At 47.5% G+C, this 27,623-nt stretch overlaps 1 protein-coding gene across 2 annotated transcripts in view; it reads left to right on the forward strand.

Annotated features, from left to right (window-relative positions):
• Positions 1–27,623, forward strand: part of plxna2 (plexin A2) — a 109,938-nt gene that overhangs the window by 42,931 nt on the left and 39,384 nt on the right. For both annotated transcript variants that reach the window (XM_049023443.1, XM_049023442.1), the window contains 4 exons: positions 5,304–5,438; positions 15,507–15,607; positions 19,592–19,715; positions 25,856–26,009. In XM_049023443.1, coding sequence (XP_048879400.1) covers positions 5,304–5,438; positions 15,507–15,607; positions 19,592–19,715; positions 25,856–26,009 — 514 coding nt within the window. The remainder of the gene's footprint in view (positions 1–5,303; positions 5,439–15,506; positions 15,608–19,591; positions 19,716–25,855; positions 26,010–27,623) is intronic.

Genomic DNA, 27,623 nt, shown 5'->3' on the forward strand with positions numbered 1-27,623 from the left:
TCACAATATCTCCCCCTCTGTGCCTCTGCGATGCCATGGAACAAAAGGAAGTGGAGGAAATCCAGCTCCATACCTATTCAGAGCACCGTGAAATGCAACGTGACGGCCCGCTGTAAGGGGATCGATTGCGGGTCTATCCCCTCCGTCCGGTTTTCCGGGTCCTGGTTTGTGTGGGACAGGGAGTCTCCGCGTTGGGCCGTTGGCCCTGGGTCACAGGAGAGGCTGTGGACAAAAGAGTCCGATTCTGTGAGACCTAATCCACCCGACGGACGAGGCAGATAAAGGAGCCCAACAGGGAGGGTCTCAGCAGGACAAGAAGGGCTGCTGAGAAGGATTAACTCAGATCTGTGATAGCCTGCCCAGCTTAGCCTAATCGGTCAATCTCCGCTGTTTGTGCTCAAAAGCCTGGCGCATGTACACGTGGCTGCCATTTTTATTTTTTTAGTTCTCCGGCCTCCCCAGGCTATCGCGGCGGTGGATAAACGAGGGCCGGCTTATTTCAGGCCAGGTTGCACGAGGCCCCGCTGCTGGAGGGGCTCGTCCGGCCGTGTGAAGCATGCGGCACAAACTCCAGGTGTCGGATCACACGCACGCCGAGTCGCAGACCGGGAGCCATTGTGCTGTCGGGCTACAGCTTCAATGGAGAGCAGGCAGAGATAACCGTGAGCTTATATACTTTGAAGCTTATATTCTCTGAAGGCAGGCGCTGGGAGAGCATCTACTGACTCCTTTGTAAGGCTACAGATGTCTTCATAATCAGACCTGGCTATCCCCTACCGTACTACTAGAGATATCTTCATAAACAGACTATGCTATTCCTGCCTCTAAGGACTACACACATCTTTATAACCATCCTCAGCTATTCCCTACAGTATAACTATAGACGTCTTCATACCCATCAAAAGACTATAGAGACAGTCCAACTCAGCTAGCTCCCACTGTAAAACTACATGTGCATAATGACCACAGTTATCATGTACGCTACGATTGCAGACATTTCATAAACGGATTCATCTCTCAGTTACTGTAAGACTACAGAAGCATTGTAACCAGACTTGGCTACTATGTCGCAGTGCAAGACCACTGGCATTTTTTAACCAGACTCTACTCTCTGTAGTCTTACAGGTGAGGATCGCAGTGCAGCTATGAATATGACTAGATATCTTCAACCCGAGACTGTACTATCCTATTCTGTAAGTCTGGACAGATTAACAGAGAGATGCGTTCGCTGTTTCATCTTGTAAGACTCCCATTCCTAGCTGTACGCCTACCGGTAACCTCATAACACAGACTATACAACTCGGGTGTCATTGTGGCTTGCAGTGGGTTTTTCAGGGTATTGTGGGTATTCCTGCTCTTGTTCCTCTTTACTGGGAGTTCTGCTGAGTGCAGCATGTTCCCTTCTTATGAGCTTGGGGGGGATTCGTCATGCTCCACAGAATCTCAATAATGGTACAGAGAGCCTCTCTGAATAACAGGCCTTTATTAAGAACATACATGGCACAAACAGGGCCTACTGTAGCAAGGCTCCCACAACTTACAGCTTACTCACTCTGCTACGTTTAAACCTCATCCTGCTCTATATATTTAGTAAAAATCTGACTCAGTGGTTATGTAGTTTAATGGATGGCAGGACAGATTTTTGGAGTTTGGATGAAGGAAATGGGTTTTAATATACTGACCTTGTGTTTGGTTGGTCATCTGACGCTGCTAACATCACTATGTGGGGGAGAAAATACATGTATTTTCTACTTTGATTTTATGTCCACTGCTCTGTGTATGATTCTGGCTGACGCAATCGCAGTTCCATAATTTCCTTCAAAGCTACCAATCTTTTTCAGCATTTTTTGGCAAATATTTAAGAGACATACTGCAGATGTCACATGCTTACTGAAGGGCTAAAATTGCAAAGGGCTGACTTTTTGGCATTCTTTTGTCGGTGTTGTAAATTGTTCTTCAAGCAGTATGGACTGGAGGATCCCGCTGCCGCTCCCAGTTATGGCCTCATATCAGCCATTTAGTCATTATGCCGACCCATTGTGGCTCTGACCGTAACTCTGCTTTAGCGCTGGTGGCTGTTTGCCTCAAGCCGTCAGCCTTAGCTGAGTGACTCCAGGACTCACAGTGGGAGGATAATGAAATCCATGGCGACTGAGGGTGGGAGACAGGAAGGGGGACCTTATTAGGGTTGGGGGAGGGAGCTTGATAAAATGGGGATTGGGCGAATTGCAATAGATGGTTTGGCTTTGCCTGGTGTCGTCACCATGGTAGGGCATTGGGAGAGGCAGGGCTAGCCCTCCTAAGTAGACACCTGCCCCCACATTAAACAACAATACAATAAATCACTGAAGGATACACAAAAAGAAGACATGACAGACAAGCACAGGTGGAGTGTCTTTTGCTTCCTGTGGTCTGCTGTTGCTCTACAACTTTTATCCCTCGCTTCCCCACCGCCTGCCCCCACCGCTGATGGAATCCTGGTAGCATTACTGATCCCCACCTGAACCTTCGCATTTGTTATTAAACTGACACTTGCTTAGACGAAGAGAAAACGAGGCGTGTATCTGGTCTGGTCTGCATGGCTGGGAGTCTGATTTATATTAGCAGAGGTGACAGAAGGTGCCTCGTCACCTGACTTCACCCCATTGCGGGATGTGGAGTCAGCGCTGCCCAAGGCTGAAAGTGACTCTTCAGGAATGGACTGGCTAACGTTCGCCTCGAACCTTGTAGCCCGCCATACTCTTTATATTCCTGTGGCAAACGTATGAATATATTTAATCGAATTGCATAACAAAGCATTGTGTAGTATTGTAGTAAAGAATCTGCGCTTTCAACTATTTGGAATGCAGTTTATCTCTTTTTCCTGTCGGCTTGTGCAGTTCAGTTCTCTGAACTCTTCTATGAAATCTCAGAAGGCTTTTTGGTACATTATGTGTGTGTGTGTGTGTATATATATATATATAATGAACCAAGCTTCATCTCTGTATAGTCTGCCCAAACAGGATCTGGAAAGAGAAAAAAATGTTTTTTTGAGCGTCCCTCAAAAGCATCACGGACAAAATTAGTTCTTGGCTGGATTTCACGCCTTTCAGCATTTCTGCCTCTGTCTCTTGGCCAGGCCAAGAGGTTGGGGTGATGTGCAGTATCCCCTACAGAAGGGTTTAGGTAATCCGCTGAGAGATGCGAGATCCCATTCCCAGATCCAAAGGATCCGTCGACAGTCAGATGACTTCTTCCATCTTTTCTGTGCCGCTGGCCCCTTTCCCACCTGGATCATCCTGCTGAGACCCTCATGCCCTGCAGCCAGAGACGGGATAAAGTTTGGCCCCCGGACTTCCTGCTGTGGTATCTTCCATTTCCTTGTCATGTGCAAATCACATAATGCGGCGTAGATTAACCCGATCCTCGCGTGTTTGCCTCTCCTCGGGTTTGGAAGTTTAAAAGCTTTTTGCCAGAGAGGCCTCTGCCACTTTGTTGTTTTCTGCTTCCTCAAAGGGCTTCGCCAAGAAGTTTTTTATAGCAAGAGCACCTGGATTTGACATGGCCTGGGATTTAAGATTTACCTTCTGCTCAGTCAATTTTGCAAGAAGTGCTAAAGCATCTGATATAAACGCTTCTAACCATCATAGTAGTTAATTCTACAGCTGTGCCCAGATCAAATTTTATCTTAAGCTATTAATTCAGCAGCAATTCTTCAAAACAATTGATGAAAATAAATTGTTTGCAGGAGATTTATGATAAACTTCGTGACTATGTTCCTGAGTGATGCAAATGATTGTTCCACTGCAGAACCTTATTGTCAAAATATCTCTGCTGTTATAAATTATTAATCAGAATACATTAGAACAGAGAGAAGAAAATAGTCAGGTAAGGATTTGCTTTAAAATATTGATGTTCTAGTGAGTGAATGGAATTGGTGAAAATGAACCACCGTGCAGAGTCACACCTGGGTAGTCTAGGGTTATGGGGCTGTGACGCCTGCCCCATGTGGGACCATGTGACGGGGGAGGAATAGAGGCTTTATTTGGCCTGTGAGAGCGGAGACAGATTTAATATGAGGGGAGGGGAAGTTCAACTAAAGAGAACATTTATGGCTACACAGGGCCATGAACCGTGCACCGGGTCTTGGGAAAAGGGTTACAGTGCAATGCAGCTCCAGGCCCCAGTATCTGGGTGTGGCTTTTCAGGACTGAGAGGCCAGTTCATATGTCTGATGTGGGGGTGGGATGCCTGAGCACCTGCCTGAATGAATGAAAGTGCCCCCCCTACCCCATTGGTGTTCCAAGTGTCCCCCTGTTCGAGCACCTGCCCACCGAACAGAGTCTGCGCACGTCACTGTGATCTATAATAAAACGGCACAGGTGACGTCAACGAAAGGGCGAACCAGCTGACTTACCCCCCACCCCTGTGACCCGCGCCCTTCTAGGGCCTCATTTAAATGCAGGGCAGCGACATCAACACACCTGTGTCAGAGACTTTTGAAATAATTGAGCAGGACTGAGTACAGGCTTGGCACGACTTCTTGAGGCTGAGATGTACTTAACGCTTGACAGAAATCAATGGTGCTTGGATGACGCGCTTTATGCCAGGGTATGTGCACTCTGTACTCGGAGCCCGAGTGCGCGTGCTTCTCGATGCGACGCTTAGTTTTCAGAGACACCTGACACACTTTAGGCCCATTTCAGTAATGGTTGATGTACAGTTTTTCATCAGTGGCACATTCAACCATCCTATAACTCACTGCCTCACCATGCCCCTTGCTCAGTGGATTGAAGCTGAAACTCCTTAAATCTGTCTGAAGTTCCAGGGCATTGAAAGTTTAAAGGGATTTTTGGTTCTTTTGGTATTGTGAACCTGGATTGGGCTTGAGGTTGCGGTTTTACCCTTAACCGGAGATGTATCTGTCTGTGTTCGCCTTGTCTATCTTTAGTCTGTCTATTCCATCATATCATGGATTGCAAGAACACGGAAGCCCCTTTCATGAAAACCCAAGGTGCATTGATTCTTTTAATTTCCCTCAAGATTCCAAGGCAGGGAAATGGGCTGACTCATATCACCCGATTGACGCCTTATTTCCTTGTGCCGTTTATTTGACCCCTGAAAGAAACAGGTAACCTCACGGCCAGTGTAATCTGGCTTTCAATTGCTGGGTCTGACGACGAGCAAACGATCGTTAGCAGATGTGTCATAACAAATGCATGGGGGGGGGGGCAGCAATTTCGGGGCAGAGCTCCTTGGATTTGGAGGGAAGACATCTTTGCTCTGCAGGCTAAGGGATGTGTCATTGTCGTTTCTTTTCGCAGATCAGAGTAGACGGGCCTCCCCATGGAGGAGTCCAGTACGAGACCATGACCATCATCAAGGGGGCTGAGCCGGTCCTGAGCGACATGGCCTTCTCTCTGGACCACAAGTTCCTCTACGTCACATCCGAGAGACAGGTGAGCGTTTACCGACGCATGCATGCACATCAAACGTGAGTGTTAAGGGTAACTGGGTTTGTGACAAACAGAGCCTGAGAAACAGCGGGCAGCAGAGCTGAAGGTGAGAGGGAAGCTTGGTCAGTGTGTTTTGGTCATCATCTCATGTCTAGTTGGGGCACCAGCCCAACATGGTGCAACAGCTGAAACTGAGCTCAAAGATAAATAGCAATTAAGTGATGGATATGACTAACTTAATTTTAAAAAGACAAAGATCATAGCTTGTGTTTCCATGTAAAACGACTTAAGGGAAACTGATCCGGGCAGGTTAGAAACAGGATGTTGCTTGTTGCACGTAGGGTGACTAGAACCTGTCAGTTACCTTCCCTCTAAGACGTTCAGCAGAACGTATTCAGTCAGCTCATCGTCTCACACACTTTCCAGGAAACTCGCGTCTCAATTAGAAATATGTATTTTTAAAAAAGGGGTGGAGGGACATTTGTGAACTCTTCGTTCAGTTGCACGAAGCGAGGCATGATGGGGAGCATAGATGCCACATTTAGCCATGACGAGACAGAATGTGGGCGGAATGAAAACCTCGTCTGAGTAAACAGAGCAGTTTGGCCCTGGTTCGCATGCTGTATTGCAGTAAGCAGAAGGGGCCAGCAGGCCTGCTCAACTGCACAGGGTCCACAGGTTCAGGAAAGGCGCCAAGAATCTGGGTAAATGTGTTCTTTTAAAGTTAACTATGACCGACACACCGCAGTTAACTTGTTTTCTTGTTACTGGTGATGAAATAAAGTAGAATAGGGGGTGTCACAGCTTAAGGAGAGAATGGCATGTTGGTGAGGTTGGTGTTACAGCGACGAGGGTGGGGCATTGGCAGAGCATGGACTGGGTGTGGGTGGGGCATAGATGGGGCATGGGCGGTGCATGGGGGGGCATAGACAGGGCATGGACTGGGTGTGGGTGGGGCATAGATGGGGCATGGGCGGTGCAGGGGTGGGGCATAGACAGGGCATGGACTGGGTGTAGGTGAGGCATAGATGGGGCATGGGCGGTGCAGGGGTGGGGTATGGGTAGGGTCTGGGTGGGGCATGGGTGGGGCATATTGTAGGTGGACATGGAGGGGAAACTCAGTTCTATAAAAATCTGTAACTGCAATCAAAAAACTGAAAATGTCAAAAGCCGTGTATTTTGTTTGGTTAGTCATGGTTAAGATTAGGGTTGGGTTAAGGGCGTCATAATTGGGATTAGGTTAGAAATAAATGGATGGTCTCCACAAAGATATAAATACAAATGTGTGTGCGTGTGTGTGTGTCAGTGCGTACAGGATTTGCTATGTTATTAGGAATTCCTGAGGAAATTTAGGCTTATCATCCAGCACAAGAAAAATTCTTATAAATACTTAATCAGCTATATTAAGTTTTGGAGTATTTTTCTGTATGTTTACATTTGTAAGCCTTTAATTTTATTGCTTTATAAAGTATGGTTAGAGTAGGGAGGCAGGCCTCGTCTTCTCTGGGATGTTCATATTAACGCCCGTATCTTTGTTGAGACTCTTACAACAGTTTTTGTTACAAAAAGTATCAAGCGAATCATACTAGTTCAATAGTTCAGTATCTGCTTTTTAAACACAGGTTCCTGTCTTTCTTGCATCTTTGTACTCAGCCCTGTGTAGCTGTCCCCTCCAACATCACAGAATCTGTGTCTATCACTGACGCCCTCGAGAAACGCCTGAAGGCGCCTCTGCCTGCGGTTTATCGAGACATGGGGTGCAAAGAGGGGTCTCTGTCTTATTCAGAGTTACATGCTTTTTCGAGTGAGAGCAAACAGCAAGAAAAAAAACCACACACACATACACACAGATCATCGGCCTCCCACTATTCTGATCTGCCACTGCCCTGTGGCCACGTAGCTGTATACCCATTTGTGCCAGGAATCGCATAAAATCCGCCAAACTATTCGTCCTTGTCCATTATTCTACATTGAAAACAAAGCGCTTCGATGGATAAAACATGCTCAACACCACATATATTTTTACACGCCAGTGGCAGGGGAGGCTGTGAGATTCTTTATGTCTTTGTACGTCTCGACAGGCTTCCTCGACTGCCTCAGTCTGCTTAGGCCAACCTCCACGTCCTGGCTGCCCTACCTGCATGCTTCTGCTTTTTCCGAATGAAACTGCCGTTCGCTATGAACAAAAAAGGGGTTTAAGGGTCAATGGGGGCGAGTGCTTTTTTAAATATGTGTTCTTGATAATGTACGAGGCTACGGAGTACTCACTGTGGGAAATGTATCATTTAACCTATAATTCAGCCCCGCTGTGTATCATTAAAGATCATTCTGTGGATTCTTGGCTCTCAGACTAAGCAGTTCACCCTGTGGGTGAAGGCTACTGAGGATGTGATGGGCAGCCAGGTCTCCACTGTTCTACAGCACAGGGTCTGTGGTTGGGGTTAACTTTTGACCTTTTAACCTTTATCTCAGCAGGAAAGGAGCAGCTCAGTGTTAAAAATGGTTTTCTCTCCTGTTATAAAAACAGCTCCTGTTATAAAAAGTACCTGTATCTAACTCACTTTCTTCAACTCGAATATTCCTGGCCTGAATTCTTATTGGTTAATATAGCAGGCATGCCAGGTGGATTTAAAAAATGTCCAATCAAAATTTGCTGTATGATATATGATTGTTTCTGATTGGCCAGATGCTGCTTACACGTAACTCATACGGATATAGACTCCAGTAAAAAGAAATGTCTCCGTTTTTTGAAACAACGTGACATATCGAATATATTTTTTTTAACAGTACCCGAGAACGTTTGCAAATTGCGGGGAAAGCTGTCAAAGGTTTAGTGCCAGTCGCTCACACAGACAAGCGATGTCATTCTCGCAGCAGCGGGTCTCCCGGGAAACCATGGCCCCTAACGAAGCAGATTTTCAGTTTTTTTTTTTTCTTTTTGACGCCTCTCCCCGGAAACAGATGTAGAATCGGTGGCCCGTAAAGGGAGCAGAGGCAGCTCTGACGTGCAGAAGCAGAGACCTGCTCATTTTAAGGTGGCCCCCTTGCACACCCAAGCCATACAAGAAAGGACTTTTTCATCAACTTTCGCAGCGGAAGCGCCGCGTGACACACACTCAGGGAAAGAAGTTGCCATTCTTCGCTTTAATTGGTTTTGTTATGTGGAGATTTTTTCTTCTTCGTCCAGACAGAATAGCACGCTGAATTTTAACAGGTCCTCCAGATGTTCAGCGGATGACACCCGATAGGGCTCCCTTCGCCCACTTCGTCTTGGCCTTCCTGCCTCCCCCATACTTTGCCGACTCTTGGCCCCGCTTCAGAAGCACCCGGAGATTCGCTTCCACGGTCGCCTATAGGAGGCGGCCAGGCCCGTTCGAGCTCCACTGCTCGCCACTGACGTGCTGCCAATGGGCAGTGAATCCAGACCTCAGAGGCAGCAGCACATTGGAGTCACCCACAGGAAGCGACTCAGCAACTGCCTCCATCTGGTCACTTTAACTCAGTGCCTCTCAAAAAAGTCCTGAACACGGTGATCAAGAGCTTTATTATTAGCTGACTAATAAAATCAGGTGTGTAAGTGGTGCCGTACAGACAGTCTCCGGACATGGTCGTCAGTCAGCGCTGTGGTTTGAGCAGTGTCCCATCTCACTGGCTGATCGCCACTGCCCCCTGCTGGGGGGGGGGACTGCTTCAAGTCACTGCAATATCCAAAAGACCTAAAAGAGGAGGCGCGTCTATGTTCACATGCAAGTATAGCTGAGTTTTGCCCAGTAATGGATTAAAAGGCCATTGATCCTGACCAGGACAGGCATTTGGGAAATGCAGGGATGAATGGATGCGTGCTTGGATGAAGTAATATGTACTCACCTGCAAGGTCTCTTCTGTGTCTACAGGCACACCCACCCTTAAAAGGAAACGGCCTGCTCAGTTGTGAGAAAAGACAAGATGCTAATTGTTAACATCGTCGGTGATCTGACACTGTGCCCTCGTTAGCTGCTTAATGGAAGGGTATTAGCCAAAGGCTAGTCATGCATTTTACGTTGATTTGTTTGTTAGCTTATGGATTATTTGGAATTCTGTGATCAGGCCTGACGTCACGGAGGTCGTTTTCCCGGTGCTGGCCTCATGCATCAATAGAACTAGCCCAGTAACTCCTTGTCAAGTTAATTAGCTAACGTGAGGCTGTTTTCCCAAATCACCTTCTTTATTTGGTTGTTTTTGCGCACTCATTTGGTATATTCATTCATCCATCCATCCATCTATTAATTTATCTATTCTCTATAACTAGATATCCAGTCTAGAATTGCAGGGGGCTTAGAGCTTAATCTCGGAAGCATACAGCACAAGGCAGGGGGCACCTTGGACAGGTTGCCTGTTGATTGGGTTTTAAGTCAGACTTATTTTTAAAGTTTAATGAGCCAATACTTTGAGTAGCCATAATGAGCTCATCTTGTCTCTCTTCAGCCTATGTAAGATATTAAAACAACAGATCAGTTTTTCTGTGTCTGTCCGCTGGTCCTTTTTACTGCTGTTGTATTTCATACACATTTGTGAACATCTGTTTTTTGCTTTCTTCTCATGCACTTCACCAGTCTCTTATGCATCTTTTTTTTTTGCACAGACTAATTAGCTTGCCTACTGATGTTCACACTTACTTTGGGGGCTCACTAAAACTGAAATCAGTCTCTCAGAGATCAGGCAGCTGGGTCTCACAGACAGCACTAGTTTTCTGTCATCTCGTAAGTGAGATGGAAAGAATCAGTACAGCTCCTTCTTAAAACAACAGTTTTAAGAACTACAGCGAATGTGATTTTTTTTGCACCCCTTTTCTGTGGCCAGAGGGTGTTAATATTCAGCAAATTCACTACAGTCTGATCATTGTGAAGAGGCAGCATTAGTTCCAACAGGGTTTACAGAAGCAGAAGTAATAACCACGGTAGTTACAGAGGCAGAAGTAATAACCACGGTGGTTACAGAGGCAGAAGTAATAACCACGGTAGTTACAGAGGCAGAAGTAATAACCACGGTGGTTACAGAGGCAGAAGTAATAACCACGGTGGTTACAGAGGCAGAAGTAATAACTACGGTAGTTACAGAGGCAGAAGTAATAACCACGGTGGTTACAGAGGCAGAAGTAATAACCACGGTAGTTACAGAACCAGAAGTAATAACCACGGTGGTTACAGAGGCAGAAGTAATAACCACGGTGGTTACAGAGGCAGAAGTAATAACCACGGTGGTTACAGAACCAGAAGTAATAACCACGGTGGTTACAGAGGCAGAAGTAATAACCACGGTGGTTACAGAGGCAGAAGTAATAACCACGGTGGTTACAGAGGCAGAAGTAATAACCACGGTGGTTACAGAGGCAGAAGTAATAACCACGGTGGTTACAGAGGCAGAAGTAATAACCACGGTGTTTACAGAAGCAGAAGTAATAACCACGGTGTTTACAGAGGCCGAAGTAATAACCACGGTGGTTACAGAGGCCGAAGTAATAACCACGGTGGTTACAGAGGCAGAAGTAATAACCACGGTGTTTACAGAACCAGAAGTAATAACCACGGTGTTTACAGAACCAGAAGTAACAACCAAGGTGGTTACAGAGGCAGAAGTAATAACCACGGTGTTTACAGAACCAGAAGTAATAACCACGGTAGCTACAGAGGCAGAAGTAATAACCACGGTGTTTATAGAGGCAGAAGTAATAACCATGGTGTTTACAGAAGCAGAAGTAATAATCACGGTGTTTACAGAGGCAGAAGTAATAATCACAGTATTTAAGGAGGCAGAAGTAATAATCACAGTGTTTAAAAAGTTAAAAATAATAATTGCATTGTTTCTAGAAGCAACAGTAATACCCACAGTCTTTACAGAGACAGATGTAATAATCACAGTGTTTACTGAAGTAATAGTAATACCCACAGTATTTACAGAGACAGAAGTATTAATCACATTGTTTACAGTAGCAGAAGTAATGCAATAGTAATAACCATGGCATTTACAGAGGCAGAAATAATAACAGAATTTACAGAAGCACAGTAATTGCAATCTGTGAATACATCCATTCCCTTTGGGGAAAAGGCATCCTGCTGCATCTTATGCTAAAATGGCCATTGTAGCCCTAAGCTGGTGGTTCCCAGCTCTGGTTTGCTCATGGACTTGCCCCTCCTTGTCCATCATATGTGACACTGGCAGTGAGGTATCTGAGTGCATATCTCCCATCTCCAGTTTGGCGCCTTTTTTGAACATGTTCACTGGAGATTCCCCCCAGCCCTGGTTCAGTGATCTGAGCCAGTATCTCCTGAGGGATCTCTGGAAGCGGCTCTCTGACAATTTGATGTTGGGTCAGGGGGACAGAGAGCTAACGGGATGTAGGGAGTTGGTCAGCCAGGGGTGAGTCAAGGTGTCCGCTGTCTCCTACTGCTCACTCCGTGCCTGTGTGCCTGATGTCAGAAGGCTTGTTTACCTATTGTCAGTCCTGATCTTCCTTCATACAGACTTTAGCAACAAGTTCCTACAGAACTCATTACTCTAGGCAAATGTTTCTCAACCTGGTCCTTGGAGAGCCCCAGAGAGTCCACATTTTTGCTCCCCACCCAGCTTCCGGTAGCTCCCTGACAGGAAGCAAAAATGTGGATTGTGTGAGAGCGAGTGGGGAGAGAGTAAAAACGTGGACCATCTGACAGGGGGCTGGGAGGGAGCAAAAATGGGGAATGTTTAGGGGTCCCCAAGAACTGAGTTGAGAAACACTGCTCTAGGCGAGTGGTCACCAACTGGTCGATTGTGATCGCTTGGTAGCTCCCAAGATTGTTTTCTTTATAAAAATTGTTCACACTGTAAGCGGCTTAGAAACCACTCCTCTAAACCAGTCCGTGATTTTGCTCCCTCCCAGCTCCCGATAAAAATGTGGACAGTCTGGCAGGGAGCAAAAATGTGCACTGGCTGTGGGTCCCTGAGGACCGGATTGGGAAACATTGCTCTTAGTAGCTGACTGAGGTGAAAGTACTCCTCCCTTTTCATTCCCAGCTGTCGAGGATGTGGAAACACAAGAACCACACAAGTGAAGGACTGCGATACTTGCAGTTGAAAAGGGCTGAGAAATGTATCCAGGTTTAATCAAAACAATGCTCAAGCGGACACACAAAATTGAGAAAAAAACAGACTAATGTGGTGAATTTTTGCTTTGAGACACTTTAATCTCGTGTGTGTTTCTGCTCGCGCCATACTTCTTTGAAGATTGATTATTTCGCCGTGGTAACTTTAGTAACTTTAAGTCGCGCTGGGCCAGCATGTGACAGCAGCTCTGTAGCAGAGCGGGATTCATGTAGAGCCCTTGATCCATTTAAAAAGTGGAGGGGAAAAGCAGCACATGGAAGGAAAGAAAATCGCTGGAAAGACCTCTGGGAGACTGGGAGAAAGTGATCTCTTCCGGCCCGTCTGTCCATCCGCCCGTTTCTTGAGCACCACCCATTCAGCTGGGGCTGCGTCTGAATCACTGAAACTTGAGCAACTTTCCCTGTCGTGCAGACAGTCTCCAGGCAAAGCAGTGCAGCCGAGGGATGGTGTGCGCAGCCACCACAGCCACTCGCTCCTTTCATCCTGCGGAGAGGAGAGAGGGAGAGCTACGCAGATTAGTCTCACTGCTCCTGGGGTTTTTTTCCCCCCTATTTTTCCCAGATATGTTCTGTAGTGATATTCTGTTCCACAGAACTGTTATATTACCCACGGTCCATTTTCTGTCAGGCGCCCAAGCATAACTGACCGTGCTGCTCCTTTCGGCTCTTTCTTTAGCTCTTCTGAGTCCAAAGGTGTACATGCGGGGTGGAGGCCATATTGCCCCCCATTCCACCCCCATAAAAAAAAATACTGATCCTGTGTGACACCAGCAACTACAAACATGGAGACCACGCCCACATTCCTAACAGACTCCTGGAATATGGAGGTAGGCGGCGTGTTCCCTGTGCCTACCCACCATCCCCCCACAAAAAGAAAATCAATTTGCAAATGGCTTAATGCATTTACATGCAACTGACATTCTCCGCACCGCCCCTTCCTCGGAGAGGACGCTAATCCGGTTTGCAGTCATGATCCTAAAGAAGCTTAATTCGCAGTGGAAAAGAATCATTCCTGCGTCCTCCATTCCTCCCATGCTACTTCTTATTTCAGAAACACTATAGCTGTAAACTCAATGGGATGAAGTATGAAGAGGCATCGGTCACCTTGAGTGGATACTCTGTACGCAAACAGGGAAGCTTTTGGGAAAAGCGAGAAGCACAGGGACGAGAATAACCAGTGATCATGGTTAACCACGCAGATGCCACGGCGTCTGTGTTAAAAAGGCCCTTCCCAGAATCCTTCAGCCTTTTCTGGGAAGGGTTGGCAGAATTCCTTGTCTTCCGCAGGGGTCCTTGAGGGGTCACGAACTTGGGTCAAGCGTGCAGTGATGCTGTGCTTGACTGGATCCCCATAGGTGAGACTGGGTAGCCGTGGGTCAGGGTTACCCAGCGCCTCGTTCTGCTTGGGTGCTGATGCGTGCATGAGCATTGCTGGCTACCGAGTGCTGCTGAGGGTTCTGTTACAGCTGTTTTAATGCCTGGGGGGGCACAGCAGGTGTAGGCCACCGTGATGGGGCTTATTTTGCCTCTGAGCTTGATATTTAGAGTCTCATACTCATTGTATTTATTTTTTAACAAGGGCCCCCCTCCCTTCTATACATCTGAGTATCAAGCCAGAAGAAAAAGTGCATTCATTCACACCCCTCTGCCGTCGTCACACTGCACCAGGGTCTGATGAACGCCACTAATCTGAGCCCCCCCCTCCCCTCCCAAGTACGCCACAGCTGGTCTCTTCTCACAGTTCCCTGCTGTTCTACACCTACTGTGTGAATAGTCAGGCGAGCATGTCGGTTTGGACACTTCCAGCTGCCTGCTGATGTATGTCATCAGCGGAGGAGTTCTCATAGATCAGAAATACTCCCGCCTAGGTGGTCCACATACCCTAGACAGAGGCATTTACACATCTATAGGCTTAGCCATGCCTGTCTCAATAAGCACCAATTAAAGGGCAAATACCCTTGTTAAAGGCGCTGTGCAGGTTATTGGCGGTAATAATACAGAAATACGGTAACATATGGAAAATGGAGAAATGTTTCAGATCTTGAAACATCAGTGATTAGAGGAGAATGAAAATCTGTTGGAGTCCAAAGATAATTGACTGCCCAACACTCCTTCCCCCAACCCTGGAATACAATAACATGGTATAAGTCAGAGAACGGTTAAAGTGTGATGAGTACTGAAAGTTAAAAGTGGTCTATTTCAGTGTTTCCCAATCCAGTCCTCAGAGACCTGCAGACAGTTCACGTTTTTGCTCCTTCCCAGCTCCCAGTCACACAGTCCACATTTTAGCTCCTTACTGGAAGCTGGACGTGGACCATCTGCGGGGCGAAACTCTGGTCTACTTTCATCTCTCCTTGTGAAAAGCCTTCCGCTTCAGACTTTAGTCAAGATGTTTTTTCATAATTTTTATATGTTATTGAATGTTTATCATTTAGCCCTTAGTGGTTACAAATAGCAAAATCATAATTGTGTTTTAAAATGTTGCTTCTGAAAACAATACCTGCATTGATCCTAGTTCATTAAATCCTCTGAATCCCATTAAACTGAACCACAAAAGCATGGATTAGGTAATAGATCCAATGTGTGTGTGTGTGTGTGTGTGTGTGTGTGTGTGTGTGTGTGTGTGTGTGTGTGTGTGTGACACTGACTCAGCTCTGGGTGTGTGCCGGTGCAATGAAAACCCATCTCTAAAGATAGAATAGTACACCATGAGCTGGACGGTGACGGAACAAGCCAGACCTGGTGATTAATGACGAGCAGCTGGTTTCAATTGGCTGATTGGCTTGTGAGCTAAAGCTGGCCAGTTGGGCTGATCATAGGTAGAAAATGAGAAGTGTAGGGAATTTTTTTTACAATTCAGTATTTTGGGGCAAAAATATGATTGGTTCCTATGCTTTTTCATGACATCATGTTTGTGTGCAGATGCCGAGCTGATGATGTCGCTGCCTTGCAGGTGTCACAGGTGCCCATCGAGTGGTGTGCACAGTACGGGACGTGTGGTGAGTGCCTCAGCTCAGGGGACCCCCACTGCGGCTGGTGCGTCCTGCACAACATGTGAGTCTCCCATCTCGCTTTGGCTTACCGTGGTTACAGCCCATCAATCACCGTTTTTTCAGTCACTGTGTGCACTGATAGAGCTGAAAGTTCTATTCTATGAGATTTAGATTACCCAGGCTGAAATGGATGGTTTAATGATCCGAAAGACAGATATTTGCTCACATACTTTTGAGCCGTTTCAGAAGTCCTAAAAACCCCCATTTGTAAGACAGAAGGGTCCACAAAAAAACAACCTTAGAGATTGGTTCTGTTGAACATTACACATCAGTCCTATTAAGGCCCTTAAGTAAATTTAAGGGTCCTGACAGTCTCTGGCCCCCTGGTGGTGGGCCTTGCCTATTGCAGCTGAACATGAGGGACCACTAATCCCTATCGGTCTTCTGATACGTGTGTCGAATCGGGGTTTTAGAAGCATTAGCAAGGAAAGGGGGGAAATGCCTTAGAAATGAGAACACGTCTCGTCCGGCATCTGTCCTCGTTGATTTAATGGGAATTAATGGCAAGAACAGGATGGGGAGTTGGGGGGGGTGGGGGATAGTGGCCAATACTCACAGAAGCCGGGAGAGTGTATGTAATACAGTCTGGTCTAACAGTGGGTCTCCAATCTGATCCCAGCAACCTGAAATGTGTGCAGGTCTCAACAGAAGGTGTAACTGAGTCTATTACAATAATAATAATGGTGTTGAATTTTCCTTTGTTCTCGTTGGTTCCCTGTGCTTCCACCCATCATGCATTACTACACTTTATGAAACTATATTTTGTTTTTCTTTCCTCCGCATCTCCTGCCCCATACCAAACGTCCAGAGCCCTTCCACGCCTGTCAGGTGGCATCCTTCATAGTCTTCTGCCTGATGGATGTTTTATACCATCCAGGCAACTGGCTTGCATGCTGAAATTACAAGCTCATCCCAATAAAAGGCAGCAGCTGGTTCGATATTGAGTTGGTTGACAGTCTTGCTTTCAAATGAACTATCAAATAAATTGTAGACAGGATCGGATTAAAACTACCTCCTTGCCTTACCAGTCCTGTAGTGGTCCTGTAGCAATCACAGGCAGATATTGACCAAATTATATCTCTATTCCCTTTGACAAAGTAGGTGCAATGATCTCCTCCCTGCAGAAGGTGAGATGTGAGCATCACACAAAGGATAACGAAGGTTGCTACCAAAACCTAATATAAACGGTAACCAAACATTACTGACTCACCTGTGGACCAAGTCACAGCAATAATTAAACATTCATTAGAGGCGAATCATGTGTTTGCATCTCATCAGTCACTTGGCTGTGAGGGGACCAGCAGGTTCTCAAGTAGTCTGGACCATAGACCATCTCACAAGCAAACACAGTGCTGTTCTTTTGCCAGCTGGGCCATTTTACGGCTCCTGTGTTGTCATGGGAATTAGCTGAAGCACAATCAGCCAATTCTCTTTCTGCAGTCATAGTTTCAGAAGCTTGTTAAAATGGGGCCTGACCCTGATGGGTGACGGCAGTTTGGATTCAGTAATAGCAAAGGGCAACTACAGTGAATTTTAAACCACAATTCTGTCTATAGTGCATTATAAATGAGAGCTTCGTAAAGCATTCATAATGCAAAATACATATGGCTATAATATGTTCTGCCTTTATAAATATTTATAGCCATGTTTATAATGTTTTATGAATGCATTATAATGCATCATGAATATGTTTATAAATTACTAAAACATGACCCTAAGTAATATGGTACCCATAATTCTAATGGTTAGACCAATTTCCATTGACTGGATAAATGGATACCTGGCTGTCCGATAAAATGATAAAATGATTTGGCAGTTCTAGTATGTAGTGTCACTGTAATTGTGTTCTCAGCCCATGTAAATATATAGATTTTATGTACCTGGTATATTCACTGTGTGGTTTTGAGGAAAGTGTCTAATGGTATCACATCAGAGTTTTTATATGCAGTGCAGAATAACCTAGATCTGAAATCCAGGTCACTTAATGCCAAGATGTTCCAGGTATCCATCATTCCCATCTCATTCTGCCATTTCGAGTGAGATCCTGACCTTGATCAGGCGTGAAGGTTTCTCATGATAAAGATCCTGGTCAGATTCTGAGTGGTTCAGTGCACCTACATCTTTGTGTTCAGTCAACAGCTACTATGTTTCCTGGCTCATCATTCAGTAGTTGATTTATCAGGCCATGGTGACATGTCCACCCTCACTAGTATTCATTAAGCATGTCCCTGCACTTGGAGAAGGTTGAGGCAGAGGACGGGTAAGAAACGAAGAGCAGGCATTGGTTGGGAATGGAGCAAAAAACAACGAAGAGCAGGCATTGGTTGGGAATGGAGCAGCACGCCACGAAGAGCAGGCATTGGTTGGGAATGGAGCAGCACACCACGAAGAGCAGGCATTGGTTGGGAATGGAGCAGCATACCACGAAGAGCAGACATTGGTTGGGAATGGAGCAAAAAACAACGAAGAGCAGGCATTGGTTGGGAATGGAGCAGCACACCACGAAGAGCAGGCATTGGTTGGGAATGGAGCAGCACACCACGAAGAGCAGGCATTGGTTGGGAATGGAGCAGCACACCACGAAGAGCAGGCATTGGTTGGGAATGGAGCAGCACACCACGAAGAGCAGGCATTGGTTGGGTATGGAGCAGCACACCACGAAGAGCAGGCATTGGTTGGGAATGGAGCAGCACACCACGAAGAGCAGGCATTGGTTGAGAATGGAGCAGCACACCACGAAGAGCAGACATTGGTTGGGAATGAAGCAAAAAACAATGAAGAGCAGGCATTGGTTGGGAATGGAGCAGCACACCACGAAGAGCAGGCATTGGTTGGGAATGGAGCAGCACACCACGAAGAGCAGGCATTGGTTGGGAATGGAGCAGCACACCACGAAGAGCAGGCATTGGTTGGGAATGGAGCAGCACATGGGTTTGGAAAAGAGTGAGTTTCAGATAACGGCAGCTTAAGAGGAAAACAGGAAAGAAAAACAATCAGGCTGAGATAATGGCCGTCTGGAGGAACCATGGCAACAATATAAAGTTTCGAGTGCTTATATAATTGGTCCCCCCCCCCCCCCCCCGACCCATTTGTTTCCCAAGGGTTTTCTTTCTAATTACAGGTGTCTTAGTGTCGTGACTTTTCTAAAAGAAGTTCCTGCTTGATACTATCCAAGAGCCATCTTCACAACTCAGCGCTTTGTCACAGATGAAATTGCATCCCCCCCAAACCATCACATGCTTAACGATGTGATTGCCAGAGTCTTAGATTCAGAAGCAAACGCATTCCTATGGGGAGTGATTGGGAGTGTGTTGGCGAGGTTCTATTAAACAGGCATCTGGAGGGACAGCCTCGGGTCCTTCCCATCCCGTCTCCAGGCTGGTGGTCATCAGAACAGCACATGGCATCACAACCCAACAGTTTTATCCAAACCCCGGATTAGGTCACACTGAAAATGCTGCATTTACGGGACCGGAACATAGCAGTGCATCCATCCATCCATTCCCCAAACCGCTTATCCTATTGGGTCGCGGGGGGTCCGGAGCCTATCCCGGAAGCAAAGGGCACGAGGCAGGGAACAACCCAGGATGGGGGGCCAGCCCATCGCAGGGCACACTCACACACCATCCACTCACACATGCACACCTATGAGCAATTTAGCAACTCCAAATAGCCTCAGCATGTCTTTGGACTGTGGGGGAAAACCGGAGTACCCGGAGGAAACCCCACGACGACATGGGGAGAACATGCAAACTCCGCACACATGTGACCCAGGCGGAGACTTGAACCCGGGTCCCAGAGGTGTGAGGCGACAGTGCTAACCACTGCACCACCATGCCGCCCCTCATAGCAGTGCAACAGTTCTTAAATATTCTAGGGGAATATTTAAAATATGCAAATTGTATGTGTCACCCAAGACCCATCGATTTCCTGTGAGCATATCTGGACAGCTGTGTATCTCCCCCCCCCACGTCCCACACAACAGGTGCTCAAGGAAGGAGGCGTGCCCACGAGTGGAGGAGCCCCGCCGCTTCGCCTCCACCCTCGGCCAGTGCGTGACAGCGAGCGTCCGTCCTGACAGCATCGCTGTATCCGAGCCCAGCATCCCGGTGAGTCCCAGTCAGTTAGCCGGAGTCGGCAAACTGCGCCAGCCTCTTATTATTAATGTTTATTATTATTTGTTTGTTTGTTATTATCATGGTTGTTGTTGTTATCTCTTATTATTTTTATAATTAATAATAATACTAATAATAACATCTTAACCAGTGTGGACATGTATATTAAGTTGGTGTTTTTAATACAATTTTTTAAGTCCAGTAGTAATTAGCAATGATGAGAAAAATTCCGACATTGAAATCCACCTTCTGACTGGGCTTTGACCAGGCTCTGTAGCTCCGCCCCTTTCCATAGGTCTGACCCGGCCATTGGGAATACCAGGAGATTTCCCAGTGGCCTGGCTTGCCATTCAGAGCAGACCTGTAAATAATCGGACAAGGAAACAAACTAGATGTTGTAGAGCCAAACATGTATGTGGAATGGTATGACGTGCCCGTCAGGATCCCACAGCACTGTGAGACCCACGCATCCATATCGTGCTGACATCATGTCAGTACCATGACATTAACAACAATGAAGAAACACTTTCAGTACCTGGTCCGGTATCAGTTTTAGCGGCCAAATAGTACTTGGTGACACACCTGTCAAACAAATGAAGCTGCGAAACATTATCTATCTATCTATCTATCTATCTATCTATCTATCTATCTATCTATCTATCTATCTATCTATCTATCTATCTATCTATCTATCTAATCTGTTTGCTTGTTTATTTTTCATTTTGGGTGATATATTACAGGATTGTTCAACACTGAAAAATTAAAAACAAAAAGCTATGTCTTTTTTTCAATCAACATTATTTAATACCCCCCCCACCACATCACATCATAACCCACTCCCCCCCCCCCCCCCCCCACCTCGATGACAATGTTAAAATTATTGCCCCTTATTTTTATTGACGTGTTAGATTGTGTTAGATAGTGTTTGTGGGTTTGTGCCGCATGTTTCCTAGCCTCCTCAAGCCTCCCAGTCTGGCCTTGCATCTCGTGCTGGGAATGCTGGTGGCTACAGAGTGCCAGAACCTCACCTGAAATGCATGCTATGGCACACTGTGATAAAAATCACCAGCCAAATTGAAGCCAGTTTCACGAACACAAGTGACCTCCTTGTGGTGATGACCGCTGTCTTTACACAGTTGTTGTTTCAAACCACAGTCTGATGGCCTTCCTGAGACCAGATCCTGCTACATATTACATACATCCAGTGAGGGGCGGTTGTGATGATTTCAGATGTGCAATTACATTAAATTCGGGCCAGTTCACTGGTAATGAGTCAAATTAATGACAGGATCCAGGATAATGGACAATTCCCCTGTTGTCAAAGTGATGGGTGACCACTGAATAATATCAGATCCTGCTGTCACTCTCTGTACCTCCACCCTCCCCTGTCGTCACCCACACCCTCCTCTGTCACCCTCCCCTGTCCTCACCCACACCCTCCCCAGTTCTCACCCTCCCCTGTCCTCACCCACACCCTCCCCAGTTCTCACTCTCCCCTGTCCTCACCCACACCCTCCCCAGTTCTCACCCTCCCCTGTCCTCACCCACACCCTCCCCTGTCCTCACCCACACCCTCCCCAGTTCTCACCCTCCCCTGTCCTCACCTACACCCTCCCCTGTCCTCACCTACACCCTCCCCAATTCTCACCCTCCCCTGTCCTCACCCACACCCTCCCCTGTCCTCACCCTCCCCAGTTCTCACCCTCCCCAGTCCTCACCCTCCCCTGTCCTCACCCTCCCCAGTCCTCACCTACACCCTCCCCTGTCCTCACCCTCCCCTGTCCTCACCTACACCCTCCCCTGTCCTCACCTACACCCTCCCCAGTTCTCACCCTCCCCCGTCCTCACCCACACCCTCCCCTGTCCTCACCTACACCCTCCCCAGTTCTCACCCTCCCCCGTCCTCACCTACACCCTCCCCAGTTCTCACCCTCCCCCGTCCTCACCCACACCCTCCCCTGTCCTCACCTACACCCTCCCCAGTTCTCACCCTCCCCCGTCCTCACCTACACCATCCCCAGTTCTCACCCTCCCCCGTCCTCACCTACACCCTCCCCTGTCCTCACCCTCCCCCATCCTCATCCACACCCTCCCCTGTCCTCACCCTGCCCTGTCCTCACCCACACCCTCCCCTGTCCTCACCCTCCCCTGTCCTCACCTACACCCTCCCCAATTCTCACCCTCCCCTGTCCTCACCCACACCCTCCCCTGTCCTCACCCTCCCCAGTTCTCACCCTCCCCAGTCCTCACCCTCCCCTGTCCTCACCCTCCCCAGTCCTCACCTACACCCTCCCCTGTCCTCACCCTCCCCAGTCCTCACCTACACCCTCCCCAGTTCTCACCCTCCCCAGTTCTCACCTACACCCTCCCCAGTTCTCACCCTCCCCTGTCCTCACCCACACCCTCCCCTGTCCTCACCCACACCCTCCCCTGTCCTCACCTACACCCTCCCCAGTCCTCACCTACACCCTCCCCAGTTCTCACCCTCCCCTGTCCTCACCCACACCCTCCCCAGTTCTCACCCTCCCCTGTCCTCACCCACACCCTCCCCTGTCCTCACCTACACCCTCCCCTGTCCTCACCTACACCCTCCCCTGTCCTCACCCTCCCCAGTTCTCACCCTCCCCAGTCCTCACCCTCCCCTGTCCTCACCCTCCCCAGTCCTCACCTATACCCTCCCCTGTCCTCACCCTCCCCTGTCCTCACCTACACCCTCCCCTGTCCTCACCTACACCCTCCCCTGTCCTCACCCTCCCCCGTCCTCACCCACACCCTCCCCTGTCCTCACCCTCCCCTGTCCTCACCCACACCCTCCCCTGTCCTCACCTACACCCTCCCCAGTTCTCACCCTCCCCCGTCCTCACCCACACCCTCCCCTGTCCTCACCTACACCCTCCCCAGTTCTCACCCTCCCCCGTCCTCACCTACACCCTCCCCTGTCCTCACCCTCCCCCGTCCTCATCCACACCCTCCCCTGTCCTCACCCTGCCCTGTCCTCACCCACACCCTCCCCTGTCCTCACCCTCCCCTGTCCTCACCTACACCCTCCCCAATTCTCACCCTCCCCTGTCCTCACCCACACCCTCCCCTGTCCTCACCCTCCCCAGTTCTCACCCTCCCCAGTCCTCACCCTCCCCTGTCCTCACCCTCCCCAGTCCTCACCTACACCCTCCCCTTTCCTCACCCTCCCCTGTCCTCACCTACACCCTCCCCTGTCCTCACCTACACCCACGCCCTCCCCTAACCGTCTCCCCACTATTACCCACACCCATCCTTAACCTTAGTTCTGCCCCAAATTTTCCTTCAGTGGTCTAACAGCTGCGCCCCCCCCATACCCGTGTCCTTACCCCTCTCATGGAACTTAGGCAAGCAGTCCATGGCTCACGGTGCTGGGCCCATTATTAGCTGAAATGTCCTTGTCAAACAGGTGCACTACCCGTGTGTCACTTTTGCCATGAAGTCGATGAGCTCCCCTCCCTTGTCCACCAAGGGCTCGTCTCCACGCCCCGATACCGCCACTTGTTCTGCTGGTCCCTGTTCACTCTCAAAATGTCAGGAAGTGATCTGCGTGCCTCCTTCAAACGACCCTCTCGGTCTGTCACGCTCCTACCTTAATGAGCTGCGACACAGGGCAGCTCCTGAGAGGACCACCTGTGCCCAATCCGGGTTTCCTTCCCCAGTTTGGCCTCGTTTGTCATTGATGCTTCTTTGTATGTGGGCCGCGGTTCTGATGCTCCTGGGGGGAGGGGGTGGAGGGTCCAGCACATTTTGATGGTCTGGGGGGAGTAGCTACTGTTGAACTCCTTCTTATCCAACACAGAAATCAACTACCCTCATCTATACTTGCCAGCATTCCTCGGGGCAAGACTATTATATGCAGCACATTCTACCCAGCATGCTCCTTTTTCCTTGCTGCCTTCAAACAACAATTGTTCTTATGTGTGTGCGATGAAGTGTCACTGTAAATTATTTGTGCTGTTGACTGGCAGTTCTTTTGGGCGTTGTTGTGTATGGGTGTATTTGCAGGTGGTGTGCGGTTCTGTGGATTTGGGATCTGTGCCCATGTTCGGAAGGTTGTGGTTTTAAATCCTGTTTCCAGAAGTCATAACATCATTGGTATCCTAAGCAAGGGCTCATAACTTCTCCAAGGGCACTGATCTTTTTCTCTGATTCCAAATTTCCATTACTTGTTGTTGCTTTGGACAAAAGCATCCATTGAGAATGTGAAATTTAAATGTAATGCTATAGGTGCTTTCACACTGCCAGAACTTCATTCCGGAACGAGAACTTTTTTCTGCAATCATGTGCCTTTTTGTGTTCACACCGCAGGAACTCGGCCCGATTGTAGTTCCTTGGAGGCAGTTCCAGAACCTTTTTTGGTACCTACTCCAGATTAGGTACTTTTTGAACACAAACTACTGGAGAAGCGCTTACAGCAATAGCTTACTGATTGGTTGACCAGAAGCACCAGCAACATGGAAGTTACGCGGAAGTGCAGAAAAAGGGAATGTAGCAAATCAAAAATTAAGCAGATGTAATCATTTTTGTACCTTAATTACATTTAATGTATCAATTAATACATTTTAATATTTCTGCATCGGAAAATGTAATCGCTAACCAATATGCTTTTGTTTAATATTTGCAGGGGCCAACGGTGTAACCTGCCAGCGTTGATTGATGAAAGATCGATCTACTGGCCAGATTTAATTTGAATCATAACAATAATAATAATAATAATAATAATAATAATTAATAGTTGATATAGTCATATGTCATATAAATAAAATATAAATAAAAGGCAGCATCCCATTTCGATCAGTCGATCCCCCCAATAACTAACAAATATCTAACAAACAACTTATTTATCCATTAATTGTTTTAGCATAGTGGTGTAGTTTTCTGTGAAATTATGTATGAAGTTTAACCTACGAATTTTTTGCATCTGCCGTGCTTCGTTAGCATAGCAAGTTCCAGGGTGAGACAGCCCAAGGACTTGTAAAGCGAGACCAGGCTCCTGAATTCTGGTGTGAAAGTGCCTTATGTGTGTAGTTTTACAGCAGTGTGTACTAGTTGGCTGGTTTGTGCCATGTACCGGCGAATAGGCCCCATGGTCACCTGGACTCCTTCACAGACTACTTGTCGTAAAATTAATCAGCAGATTGGCCAATCAGCAGATGCATCTGTGTGTGCAACTTGTGATCACTGGACTTGGGCTGATTTTCTGGTACTAGAACCAGTGAGCTGAAGTGAACTGAGGTGTTTGCGTGAAAACGCATTGTGGGTCTAGACATACCTCCTCCTTCCATAAAACGGACAAACCTGGTACCACAAGGGGGTCACACTGCAAATGCCGCATCTCACTGGATGGGGATCACCATGACAACAGAGCCCTGCTAAGAGGAAATAGGCGGCGGAGAGCACAGATTTAATTAAGCGACCTTTGTCGGAGTGTCGAGAGTAGCATCGCGGAATGCATGGATTCGTTACGGAAAACCAGTGTCCCACTGGAGGCGGAGCCTAAAATGGAATCCTCCGGTTCTCTGACAAGGTGGCACGATATATTAGCAGAAAGTGTGCTAGCACCTCTCACAGGTGCAGTGCTGGTGTGTGCGTGCACGCACATATGTATGTCCGCTCGCTTGCCTCTGAACGGCGTCAACACGCAGCCGCTGTGAATATTTAATGACCCTCGTTCGGTGCACCAGCCACACTCCTCCTAATGCTGTCACAGTGGCAGCTGAGATCTCGCTCCCTAAATGTGGCACCAGGCACGTGCACCGAGGCAGCCGGAGAATTAAATGGTATCAGTCTTGCTCGGGCAGCTAACAAAAGATCGGATCCGTGAGGTTGCAGTGTGAAGTTTATATTTTATAATGGGGATTCTAATGAAAGCACCAGCAAAGATTAGCATTTCTGGAATGGAACATAGTTTTCTAGGAAGGTGCTCCACTGGCGCTCAATTTTGCCTCAATGAATGCATCTCATTCCTGCTCCACATAAATGATAAATGGTGAACAGCATTGTCTAATATGACGTATGTGTAGCAATAAGACTGGCTGTGATGAAGACCTTCCTTCGATGGGGTTACTCTGTGCGTGGAAGGAGAATACTGACCAGAGCCATCTCTCCCACAGCTCCTGGTGAAAGTTAGTGGAGTCCCGGACCTCTCCGCAGGGGTTACTTGCTCTTTCGGGAACCTGACAGAGGCCCGAGGCCAGATGAGTGGGGATCTGATCACCTGCATGTCCCCAGGAGCTCAGGATATTCCGATCATTCCCAAAGACCAAGGTGAGCCCAGGGATCAAATCCTACAAGGTCATTATAATATTTTCTCGCTTTTTGTATGTGTGTGTTCGGGGCTGGGGGGTGTTGGTGTGTGAGGTGGAGGCAGAATAATTACATAATCTCTCTTCAGGAACCAGATAAACTGATGTCTACATGCAGGAAATGTATCTGTGACCCGTTTTTCAAACAGCAGAAAGTGCTGTTATTATTAACGCATCATTTATCTGATTAAGGGACGGTGCCCCTTTAAAACCTGCCGAATTATTCGTTTATGAGCATTTTGTATGATTGATGACACGCGGCTCAGATGCAAGTTTACCGCTTGCCGCCATCTCTGTCAGAAAGTGGGCCGTTTGAATATGCATGAACGGGGTCTAATTGTGGATTACAAAACATCATTTACCGCCAGCTTGACTTTCATAAGAGCGTAGTTGTTTGTTCCATTTTGGGTAGCGACCCCCCCCCACCCCCAAGATTATTAATAGCCTCCAGAATCCACACGCTGTTCATGCTGACCTGCCATTCTCACTGGGCTAAAGTGTTAATTTTGTTTTGCGAAACCTCTACCCTTCGCCTCGAAAGCGCTAACGATTCTGAAAACTGTTGGCTTGTTGCGCAGAGTTCCTGACCCAATCTGTAGTGTTCTAACACCCACTACATACACATTTGTGATTGGCCAAAGGCCACTTAAACATCCGAAAGGCCTGGAACATCTCTTAAGGTGTCTCACACCAAGTTGTATAGGTGTATCGGTCCACCAGGCCTGAAATTTAAACCGCCAAACATTTTTTGAGAATTCGCAGCGTTTATATCTTTCTTTGAAAGCAGCAAAGTGACAAGTGTGAGAGGCAGGGAAACACAGTCACGGTTATTTTAGTGATATAAAGATCAAATTTTTCACCATAGCTCCCGACCCACCCAATACCAGAAGCGGATGATTCTGAAGCTGCCGTTTCATGCGGGTCTCGGGACCCCCTACCTGCCAATCTCATAGTTGCACTCCGCTTTCCAGATGATACAAACAAACTCTTGGCAGAGAAAATCTGGCAACAGATGCTGTTTAATGTTTTATTGCAGCGATAACACTGTAGATATTTTTCCTCAATAACTCAAGGTGGGCGTCCCATTTTCCCACACAACGTGGGAGTTTGCTGGAAAATTTCTTTAATAAATGCAGTTTCTGGCATTTTTTTTTCTCATTTTGTGCCTACATGCTATCACAGGCTGGGATACTTCCAGACATCTTTTGCAAGCTGAGGGTTATCAGAGTTTTTCAGTGGCACGTTAGCATTGCGGTGTCACTCGAAGGGAGGGTTTCCTCCCTCATCTGGCCTGGTTGCCGGTGTGGACCAGCCTGGTTGCCGGTGTGGACCGGCCTGGTTGCCGGGTGACAGATTCAGGAGCCTGCTCTATAGGGACTTCAGAAATTTTCTAACAACCGCTCTCAGCTGATCTAATTAAGCTCCCATTTCAATCGGGTCATTTTAATAGTTAAAAAAAAACATTAAATAAAACATTGCTGTGGCCTGCTAATTCTTGAATCTAGGCTGTGAAACGAGAGGGACGGCTGACCCCGACCCTGGGTTCTCTGCTGCTTGGTCAGTATATTACCATAGG

The sequence above is a fragment of the Brienomyrus brachyistius genome, chromosome 8 (assembly GCF_023856365.1).
Source record: "Brienomyrus brachyistius isolate T26 chromosome 8, BBRACH_0.4, whole genome shotgun sequence".
Lineage (NCBI taxonomy): Eukaryota > Metazoa > Chordata > Actinopteri > Osteoglossiformes > Mormyridae > Brienomyrus > Brienomyrus brachyistius.